This window comes from Phalaenopsis equestris, unplaced genomic scaffold (assembly GCF_001263595.1).
Source record: "Phalaenopsis equestris unplaced genomic scaffold, ASM126359v1 Scaffold000002, whole genome shotgun sequence".
Taxonomy (NCBI): domain Eukaryota; kingdom Viridiplantae; phylum Streptophyta; class Magnoliopsida; order Asparagales; family Orchidaceae; genus Phalaenopsis; species Phalaenopsis equestris.
In genome coordinates, this window is record NW_018164444.1 from 3,969,334 (window position 1) to 3,981,435 (window position 12,102).

Consider the following 12,102-nt stretch of genomic DNA (forward strand, 5'->3'; position numbering starts at 1 on the left):
GTCTGTTTCGTCATCCGGGGTCGTCCGGACGAGTTCGCCGACGGGCGAGTCAATTCAAGTCAAAGTCGTGTGTGATGCAGTGAGTGTGTGAAGTGCGTCGTTAGCGAGTAATCGAGTCACAAAGGGTTCACCTAAGGCTGTTTGATCCTATAGGAACTCATTTTCGGGCCCTCTGCATGTTGATCCTTAGCCCTTGCAACTAGAAGTTGAGTGCTTGGAAACACTCATGCGAGTTCTTCACAAAAATGAGTCAAGAAGTGGCTTAAAGTTCTACGGGAGGTGGGTTCCATTGCTAGTCCGCTAGGATAGTCAACAAGGAACTCCTAAGGCTAGATTATGGGTTCTGAGAGTAAGAGACTAAGACCTCACTAAAATGAGGTCAACAGGCAAGTCCTACGTAAACCAACTAAAGCGGTTTGGGTTTCAATGCAGCCGTGGATTGGAAAGGACCCCTATGGGTTAGGCTGGCTAGGAATTTCCTAACCCAAACTAATTTGCTTATCCACCAACTTTTGGCCCATAATCACAGTAATGATCTTATGGATGAACTGAAAAAAGACTGATTCCACTGCCTCAAACATTCTGCGGGATGGTGCAAAATGCTTGAACAAGATTATCCGATGGGAAGTTTTGAATGGGGAGCGCATTAACACTCTGTCACAGAAATGGATTCTGGATAGACAATTGGATCAATGACCCACTTTTGTTAGCATAGAAATTGATAAGCAATCCAAGGTTTCAGATCTGATTACCCATAATACACGGAATATTGAGAAACTCCAGCAGCTTTTTGGGTTGGAGCTTTGCAAAATTATTCTCAACATCCCTTTGCTAAGGGACCAACTGAAAGACATTTCCGAATTGTGCAAGCAGCTCTCCGGTAATACTATTATAGTTAATGCATATCAGGTGGAATTCGGTCATCTTCGGGCTACACGTGTGGCTTGAGAGACTTAAACTTCGGCCCAGAGAGAATATTTTGGTGGTGACTCAGCCTTGACGCCATTCCTACTAATGATTGATTGGCCTTGCGTGGCCTATCCGAATAGCATCAATGCCCATGGGGATGTGAAGGTGTGGAAAACACTAACCATGTTATTATTAGCTGCTCGTTCTTAATGGCTGTGCTGGATAAACTTCGGGCTTGGGGTTTCAACATCTCCATTTATCATAGCTTTGAGAAAGTTATTGCCAACTTTCAAAGCATCACTAGCAGGCGTATTCCTTTGGCAAGGCTCTACTGTAATGTGGTTTACCTCTGTTGGCAGGTGACGAACACCAAAAAGCACGCTAAACCCCATGGCACTCCGACAGCGGTTGCTTCCAACCTTCTCTGAGTTCTATCCGACCCTCACTTTCCTTGTGTGGCTTATCCGAATTGCATCAGCGCCCATGGAGCTGTGAAGGTGTGGATAACACTAACCATGTTATTATTAACTGCTCATTCTTAATGGCTGTGCTGGATAAACTTCTGGCTTGGGGTTTCAACATCCCCATTTATCATAGCTTTGAGAAAGTTATTGCCAACTTTCAAAGCATCACTAGCAGGCGTGTTCCTTTGGCAAGGCTCTACTGTAATGCGGTTTACCTCTGTTGACAGGTGTGCCAACTTTCAAAGCATCACTAGCAGGCGTGTTCCAACACCTGTCAACAGAGGTAAACCGCATTACAGTAGAATTGCGAAAAAGCACGCTAAACCCCACGGGACTCCGACAACACTTGCTTCCAACCTTCTCTAAGTTCCATCCGACCCTCATTTTCCTTCACTACGTGAGCAATGGGTGTTAATCAGCCAGGGTGAATCAAATTAAATGTTGATGGAACCCTTCTTCCTTCTAACCTTGCTGCGGTTGGTATCATTATACGAGATGAGATGGGGCACCTTATTACTGTGGTGGGACACAAGTTCACACATTGCGACAACTCCTATGTGGAAATGAAGGGTATCTTATCCGGCCAGGGACTTCTTGAGGAATGGATGTTTGAAGGCAAGGGTTTTATCATTGAAGGATATAATTCAAAATTTATCAACCTTTTCAAAGATACTATACGATGAGCAAGAAGGCAAGGCAGCTCCAATTTCCCGATAATCCCAACATTGGTTTCTTGCTTCGATTTAAGCAAATTTTGTTCCTTCATATAGACAGGGATAGCAATATAGCAGCCCATACTTGAGCAAAAATAGCTTTAGATAGTGATTTTCTTTTACATCATGTATATCCTTTTGATGTTCTCTTTTGGCCTTACAGGAGAATAGCGCACACATTGTAAATGCCCATGTGGCATAGTTTTTTTAATTTCTTTTTGGGCCTTTTGGTGCCCATATTTTGTATCATTTTTTTATTATTTAATACAAAATGTACACCATTCCCAAAAAAAAAAACTAAGTTGTTAGTAATAATTATGGATCAATATTCAAAATCATAGAGCATAAATAGTTACAATGTCATTATAAAATCTACCCCTTGCATAATATTTTCATATCACATAAAATTTTAATTCATTTTTTCATTTTAGCCAAATTAATTTAGCTCTACAAAATTGTCCTTGTCTACATTCTTGTTCATTTGTGAATTTTAGCAAACTTGTAGCAATGCAAAAATTCTTTGATATATTTCCATCTTTTGTATCGAACTGATTTGTACCAATATGTCTACAACACATAAATAATGCTTTTATTTTTTTTTCGTCCAAAATGAATTCTTCAATTACCTTGCAAGCCATGACCCCTGAAGAGATGGGTTTTTATTGTACTAGTTAAGCTGGAGCATGCATCAAATCCAACAAGTGTACAGTTCTATAGGTTTCTTCAAAAAATTTGCCTACTTTTGGGCCATCAAAGGCATTCAACAAGCTAGGTCAACAACCGTAATAGTTAGGATAAGGCTATTGAAGATGAAAAAAAGAATGTAAAATTCCATCTAAATTCAGCTATATAATATATAAGTTAGATCTTAAGGCATGCATATCATTAGTTTCCCTTCAAAGGACTGAAAGTCCACAGGCATTTATTTTGAGCCTATTGCATTTCCAAAGGAATATAAAATCCCCAACCATAGAAGCAATCTGACAACCAAATTTCCTTTATTATTTTCCATATCTTTAATCAAAACTACAGCCTAATCAAGATTGCAAGCCAAAGAGAAAATTACATTAGATTCTCCATTTGCAAGCCTTTCCAAAGAAGAAAGTCATCCAAAATTACTGATTACGTAAAAGGGAGAATGCAATATCTGACTTAAACTGAGAATTCTAGATCTGGAGTAAAAAAAAGTTTTAAGTTTAAAACATCAATAAAGAAGATCTCAACTAAGATTTACCATAGTGCTTCCATACCTTAAATTCAAGCAGTATTGACCAATTTCACAAAATATGTAAGAGGAAATGTGATAGCATTTAAGTAACACAAGTTCCACTAGGTGTTCTTTTGTAAAAATGCTGACCGAAGAGTCATCCAACTGACGACAATCCAGAGTTAGGCTCCGGAGACCAAAACTATCACTCAAAATTCTATTTAAGATCTGCATCGTAGGAGTAAATCCCTGGAATATCCAGGCTAAAATCAGAATTGAAAAATAAGCAAGGTACAATAGGATGCTTTGGCATGAAACATACAATAGGATGCCTCAGCATGAAACATACTTCCATGATCATATAATTGATGAATTTTAAATAGTCTACATGACAAAAAAAGGATAGCATATCAATTGTGATACACTGAAATACATACTTTAAGTAGCAAGATACATGCTTGCTTTAGAAACTAAAAATTAAACAAAAGAACAATCGAACAAGATTGTAACCCAAATTTCTATAGTGTTTACTATTTCAACATCTCGCTAATGGATGAACAGGTTGTTTCAATAACCAGAACATCGCAGCGAACATCGCAGCGAAATCTCAAAACATCAATTCGGACCAAGGTAAATTTCAACGTGATTCCTATTAAAAAATAATCTTACGCCAATGATATAGGACAAAATCAGCAAACATGCCAATATGTCTTATTTGGATTTGGCATCCATTATAAGATTATTTCTGTAGTAAGAATGTAAACAAGTGTTTCTATATAGAGTATCCTCTCACACAAGACCTGAAAATTTTGAATGATTTTTGGTTTAAAATTTTATTTGTACTTAAATTACTTTCCATACAGTATCATGTTATTATTTTATCACATGTTAAGTCCTACATAAACAGAAGAATTGTCAGGATTTTGCAATATTTGAATAACAACACAAAACCTTTATCCTACTAAGTGGGGGGGGCACATGAATCTTTTTCTCCATTGTGTCCTATTTAGTGTCATATTTTCATTTAATTCTAATAAATTAAGAGCATTTTTTATACAATATGCCCAAGTCTTTCTAGGTTTACCTCTGCTTTTCTTAACATAAGTTGAATCTAAAACATTTACTCTCCTAATCGGATCAGATCATCAGATGGTCGATGTTTAATGTGACCAAACCATCTAAGACGACTCTCTCTAATTTTGTCCTTCACTGGAGCTACACCGACCCTATCACAGATATATTCATTTCATATTTTATCTCTAAGTGTAAAGTCACTCATCCACCTAATCATTCTCATCTCGGAAACAGTTAACTTAGTTTTATGCTTCTCTTTTAAAGGCCAACATTCAGCGCCATAGAGCATTGCAGGTCTCACTGTCATCCTATAAATTTTTTCTTTCAGTCTAAGTGGTACTTTCTTATCACACAATAGGCCCGAAACATTTCTCCACTTCAACCAACCAACATGAATTCTACTAATAACATCCCCATCTATATCACCATCACATTGAACAATAGACCCGAGATATCTAAAGCGTTCACACCTTTTAATAATTTGATCACCCATAGTTACATTTATGTCACTAGAGCTACTACTACTAAAATTACATTCCATGTATTCAGTTTTAGTTCTACTCAAACGAAGGTCTTTTGACTCCAATGTAGACCTTCATAATTCAAGTTTTTCATGAGTTTTCTCTTGTCTACTATCCACGAGAATGATATCATCGGCAAAAAGCATACACCAAGGTATACCAAGGTACATTACACCAAGGTACATCTTCTTGTAAATGTCCAATAAGACCATCCATAACTAAAACAAAAAGATATGGGCTTAAAGCCGATTCCTAATATAATCCAACAGAAATAGGAAAATATTGGCCAATCCTCCTTCTATTCGAACAAAAGTAACAACTCTAGTATACATATCTTTAACGACTTGAATATAAGCCATATCTCCAAAGGATATCTCTTGGAACCTTATCGTAAGCTTTTTCTAAATCAATAAAAATCATATGTAGATCTGTCTTAATATCTCTGAACTTCTTCATCAAACCTCTCAATAAATGTATAGCTTTCATGGTAGACATGCCCGTCATAAATCCAAACTGATTATAAGAAAACTTTGTAATATGTCTTAACCTATGTTAAATTACCCTCTCCCATAATTTTAAAGTATGACGTCAACTTAATTCCTCTATAATTTGCACACTCTTGTGCATTCCCTTTATTCTTAAAAATGATGACCAAAATACTCTTCCTCCACTCCTCAAGCTTCTTCTTAGTTTTTAAAAGAATATTTATTATGCTCAAATAATCATATTTTATTTGAGGTTATTATTTAATCTTTGAAAATTAATTTTTGTCTATATTAAAGTGAAGGTAGCACTCAAAAGAGCATGAGCATCCATGGTAATGATAACCATAACATGGATGTGTCGACTCTAATTAATTATGCTTATTTAGTCATATTTTTTTTATTAATTTGAAAGAGAGCAATAGTGTTTTCTGAAATTTTTGTTTTTTTTTAATTTTGTATCCAATCTTAACCTCAGCAAAACATGTGACAACTAAAAATGATTAATGAATGGTCATATAATAAATATTCCTTTCATAGTTAATAATATTTACTTTTCTTCTATCATTATAAATTTTCTTGAAGCTTAGGTATATGATATTATGCTTCATATTTTGATGTATTTAATAGAAATTGCTCAAAATTAAATATTTTAAACAAAAATTTTATAAAACAAAATAATATATTCATAATATATTATGTCATACTTTTTGTAGTAATGTCACCTTGTTGTGTCTTTTCCACATATGTGCTTCATAGGTTCCTCATATTTTTGCTTTTCACCAAATGTCATGAGTTTCTAACCCACATTAATGATTTAATTTGTCATCTATGCTAATGTTCAACTCTAAAGCCTCCAAATTATCGACAAAAAAATAAGTCATTAATAGCTCTGTTAAACACTCACGATGACTATCAACTAAGGGTGTCAAATTTTGACACAGCACGCCAACTCGACTCATTTGACACAACATGCCAACTCAACTCAAACCTGACTCGAAAATTTTGGATTCAGGTTGACTTGAATAATTTTCATGCTAGGTTCGGGTTAAAAAATTCTAACATGTTTAATTTTTCGGATCAGATTTGAGTTGACCCACCAACCATAAATTGACTTGAAATTGACTCACAAACCAAGAATTGGCCTAGATTGACTCCAAATTGACAAAAAATTATCCCAAAATAATTATTATTCCTTATGTTAAATGTGTCGGGTTCAGATTGACAAGATGAATGCAGGTCTGGTTCGGGTTGAACTTTTTGGCTTGTTTAATACTCGGGTCAGATTCGGGTTTAGTAATTTCAAGTCAGGTCAATTTTAAGTCAAACCCAAACCATACCCAAGAACTCGATTTGACACCTATAATCAACCCACTTCGTGAACAATTAAATAGACAGAGCATGTCCACTTCTAAGACTACCTAGAGGTGTACATGAGCATGTTCCAACCAAGATTTTGATAAGCAGGGCAAACATTAAACTAGAAGTTTAAGTTTCAACCATTCAACAACAGTTGAATCAGTAGTTGAAACAGATGATGTAAAAAAATATCAAAGTTATTGTTATATAATTTAAATAATAAAATAATGATAACACTCACGATGACTATCAACTAAGGGTGCCAAAGTTTGACACAACATGCCAACTCGACTCGAACCCGACTCGAAAATTTTGGATTCGGGTTGACTTGAATAATTTTCATGATAGGTTCGGGTTAAAAAACTCTAACATGTTTAATTTTTCGGGTCAGGTTTGAGTGGTCCCGCCAACCATAAATTGACTTGAAATTAACTCACAAACTAAAAATTGGCCCTAGATTGACTCGAAATTGACACAATATTGACCCAAAATAATTATTATTCCTTATGTTAAATGTGTCGAGTTCAGATTGACAGGTTGAATGCAGGTCGGGTTCGGGTTGAACTTTTTGGCTTGTTTAATACTCGGGTCAGATTCGAGTTTAGTAAATTCAGGTCGGGTCAATTTTAGGTCAAACCCAAACCATACCCACGAACTCGATTTGACACCTATTATCAACCCACTTCGTGAACAATTAAATAGACAGAGCATGTCCACTTCTAAGACTACCTAGAGATGTACATGAGCATGTTCCAACCAAGATTTTGATAAGTAGGGCAAACATTAAACTAGAAGTTTAAGTTTCAACCATTCAACAGCAGTTGAATCAATAGTTGAAACAGATGATGTAAAAAAATATTAAAGTTATTGTTATGTAATTTAAATAATATAATAATGATAACACTCACGATGACTATCAACTAAGGGTGTCAAAATTTGACACAACATGCCAACTCAACTCAAACCTGACTCGAAAATTTTGAATTCAGGTTGACTTGAATAATTTTCATGCTAGGTTCGGGTTAAAAAATTCTAACATGTTTAATTTTTCGGATCAGATTTGAGTTGACCCACCAACCATAAATTGACTTGAAATTGACTCACAAACCAAGAATTGGCCTAGATTGACTCCAAATTGACAAAAAATTATCCCAAAATAATTATTATTCCTTATGTTAAACGTGTCGGGTTCAGATTGACATGTTGAATGCAAGTCGAGTTCGGGTTGAACTTTTTGGCTTGTTTAATATTCGGGTCAATTTCGGGTTTAGTAATTTCAAGTCATGTCAATTTTAGGTCAAACCCAAACTATACCCAAGAACTCGATTTGACACCTATTATCACCCCACTTCGTGAACAATTAAAAACACAGAGCATGTCCACTTCTAAGACTACCTAGAGATGTAGATGAGCATGTTCCAACATAGATTTTGATAAGCAGGGCAGACATTAAACTAGAAGTTTAAGTTTCAACCATTCAACAGCAGTTGAATCAATAGTTAAAACAGATGATGTAAAAAAAATATCAAAGTTATTGTTATGTAATTTAAATAATATAATAATGATACAATAAAAATATTTTCACTAATTTAATATATAATATTTAAATTCACAATACTTCACACTTGAATTTTTTGAATAGTATTCTAAATTTAAAATTTTAAAAACTGCTCTTTTAATTATTTTATCTATTTTTAATCAAATTTTATTATTTCTAGCAATCCAATCCGAATCAAAAAGCAAAAAATTGATCAATATTAAAACAAGACGATTGATTAAAACTCGAATAAGTTCACCGATTTAACCACCAATTCTAATTGATTTTGTGCGAAAGTGATTTTTGAACTTAGTCGAACTGACAAAAAGACTCGTCCACGCTTGAATTGGTTGGTCCGGCCACTCCAATACAATTTTTAAAACCAAGGTCCCAACATCATTGCCCCATGAACAACTACTCATCAAGGCTGCCAGGAAAAGTATTTCACAACCCAAAGGAGCTATTGCAAAACATGATTATTTGATATGTCATTACTTGTCTTACTTAGACTTGACATAATGGCAATATCAGCCCCTACCATAATAGGATTATTTATATACAAAAATTTCATTTCATTAAAGACCTAACAATTATGAAACATCATTAGTTTAATATTTTGATCGTACTAATATTACTTTTCATGAGTTCGTTTTCTTTTGTTATTTCATGAAATATCCAATCCTCTTATAAGTAGACGAAGCATGTAAGAGTTCTATAATCTAATGAATATTAAAGAAAATTACAAAAAAGCTTGATTCTCTGTCACATTGCTTCTCTTTCTCGGTGGTTAAATTCACCCCATCCCTTTCGTTTCTTCCCTAATCAGAGCCATTCCACCTAAATGTTCACTGCTAGCAAAGCAGAGTACAAATTTTCACATTATTTCAAAAATAAAAAAACAAATACAAATCTTGAAGTCGCAGGTCAAATGAAGGAAACTTGCAGCGCCAAAAAGACAACAATCTAGCGAAGGACGAATTTTCACTTAATTGAAACGAATGCTGAAAATACGCCCATCTGAAGATTAATAAGTTGAACTTCCGAGAGAAATAACGATATTGCAAGAGGAAATTAGAAATTTTGGCCGATAGCTCTTGCTGAGAAAAAAAAAACCTAAAAGGTTAAAAAAGTTAAGATTTAATCATCCCTAACAAGTAACAACCGGAAGCTTTCACCAGATCTGTTACAGAAAAACAGAAGATAGGTAAAATCGCTTACAGAGAGGTCGAGATTAGGGATAGATGAAAGGACTTGAGAAACCGAAGAACGAAGAGCTCTACAAACAGGAGCTGTAGAACAGAGAGATTCCACGTCAAGCATCGAAAGAATATCGAGCAATAGAACCTGCGGCAGCCTCTCTGTTAGCTCGCCGCCACTGATTCGTTCCATGACCTTGTTCTCCACTGTCTCCTCAGTGAGCTATTCGAGTGCGGGATTGCGGACAGGCAGAGCGAAGGTATTTTAAGTGTGGTTGCCCGCCTATTTAAAGAGCTCTTGTAAGAATTGTAACGACGCTTTAAAACTTAATACTTTATTAATACATATTAAACTCCTGTATATACTGGTGATGGTCATTTTTTTGTGTGTATCTTAAGAAAAAATATTATATTCGGAGGAGAACGGACTTACCTGTGTGTCTAGACTCCAATTAAATATTATCACATGTATCTGAATGGTCATCAAAAAAATAATGAAAACGAGCTTATTGTGGTGTTATTGTAAAATAACTTTAATAATACCACAATAACACAGCAATATCACTGGTAAACTGCGCCAATAACCCCGTCCAGAGGACCACTCAAATAACAATGCAATTTCGTTTCAATAACCCCGCAAAAAAAGTCCAATAATACCTCAATAACGTCGTGATCAGCACCAATACACCGCCCGGATGATCATACAAATAACATCGCGTTTCCACTTTAATAACTCCAAAAGACAACTCCAATAATACCACAAAAATACTGCGGTGTTATTGAGGTGTCATTAGCGTATTTTGATCATTTTTTAGGTGTGTCCAATCAGATACACATAGCAAGATTTTATTAGAGTCCAAACGTAAAGTTATGTCTAGTCTTCGTATGTAATATTTTTTCGTGTCTTAAAGGCTGATTTTTATATATTTTGTCATGCGGTGTTTTTTTTTTCTTCGGAAGGTTTATGTACATTCCATTCTTGTATACATAATTTATTTTTTAAAAATAAAATTAATACGTGCTAGAAAATTAAAGGCAGTTGAGCAGATTGTCGTCTTACTATGGTACGAAAATTCAACACATACTCAGAAAAGAGAAAAACAACTTGTAATTACACCAAAAATTTTTATGTAGAAAACCCATAAAGGGAAAAAAACATGGAGTTTGTCCGAGCTAAAGAGTTTCACTACAAATCATGATTACAATTGCAATCACTTCTCCCACATGCAAGAAATGGTTAGATGATCTCATGAGTTATAAAGACGTGTGGATAAACTTTTTGCAAGGAATGCGCAGCAATCGATAGCAATTGATAGCAATCGATGAAGTTGGACGACAGTTTGTGGTTGCCAACGGCGGTCGACAGTTTGTGGTCAACGACAGTTTGTGGTTGTCAACGGCGGTCGATGAAGCTGGACGACAGTCGACGGTGATAAGTAGTCGGTGATGATCGACGATTAGGGGTGTAAACGAGCCGAACACCAGCGAGACCAAACTCAGCTCCTGTTCGGATGGTTAAAAATACAATTGTTTTTGTTCGACCAATTTATATTTTGAACAAAAAAAATGTGTTTGTGGTCGGCTCACTTGCTTAGCGAGCCGAACACAAGCTGTCAACAAATAAAAATAATTTTGACAACCCTCATCATGTTGTCGTAGGATATTAAGGGTTGGGGTGAGATTTCAATCTTACTATTTATATTAAAATATCATTTTACTATAATTTAATATATTTTATTCTATTTTTTAATTAATAATTTTAATTGATTATAAATATTTTTAGCTCATGTCTTTTAGCATATTTAATTTCTTTTACTTTTTACACTTATTTTTGAATGGAATTGCAATTTAAAGAAAAATATATCATTTTTTTTTTATTTTGTCGCCGGTATAACAAGTAGGACAATTGGAGAGAAATTGAATGTAAACGGAGTCAATTAGAGCAAATGGGCATGCCAGCAGACTGGTGCCTGGGTAATGGCTAGAAGATGCCTCCTAGCTCCTTGGCACCACAGACTCATGCCTAGGCATCGGTGTCCTCTCAGCAAATCGAGAAGACGGTGCTTAGACGCCGCAGACTGGGGTCTAGGAGCCAGAATTGTTCGAGGTGGTTTTAGCACGCCTCAGAGAGTTATTTGAAGAATCTCGACAATTGAGAAGACACTTTTTGGCATTTCAAAGTCTTGGAATTATCTAGGAACGCCAAGTGGTCATAGATAGGAGTGGGATTGGGGAGACACTTTTTAGTATTTCAAAGTTCTGGAATTCTCTGGGAACACCAAGAAGTCGTAGATAGAAGTAGGGATTGTAGATTTATACATTTTCTTGAGAGATTGGAGAGGAGATTTGAGGGAATTCTGAAAGAGAATTTTATCAGCATTGCGAGCAGTAGGAGGCTTTCTTAGAGGGATTTTCATCTATTTTTCATAGAGGAAAATCTAAATATTATGTTCTTTATTGTCTTGCACTTAATGTAAACACTATTTAGTAGATTTATTTGACTTAATGAAGTTGTCTGTTGTGTTAAATATGCTTTTTGAGTAGAAACTTTGCACTTTTCTCTCGTGATAATTAAGTAGAATATGTAAGAATTTGATTACTATAGAATTGATATTTTAGTTTTAATGTGATGGTTTTTAC

General features: G+C 35.2%; 1 protein-coding gene across 2 annotated transcripts in view; it reads right to left on the minus strand.

Annotated features, from left to right (window-relative positions):
• LOC110025367 (F-box protein At-B) overlaps window positions 1-9,707 on the minus strand; it is a 20,796-nt gene extending 11,089 nt beyond the window's left edge. The window contains exons 1-2 of one of the 2 annotated variants that reach the window (XM_020725849.1): window positions 9,485-9,707; window positions 3,337-3,542 (exon numbers count right to left, since the gene is read on the minus strand). In XM_020725849.1, the coding sequence (XP_020581508.1) occupies window positions 3,337-3,542; window positions 9,485-9,655 (377 nt within the window). In that variant the 5' untranslated portion in view covers window positions 9,656-9,707. The remainder of the gene's footprint in view (window positions 1-3,336; window positions 3,543-9,484) is intronic. The other variant, XM_020725929.1, reaches the window with a different exon arrangement.
• Window positions 9,708-12,102: the final 2,395 nt, after the last annotated feature.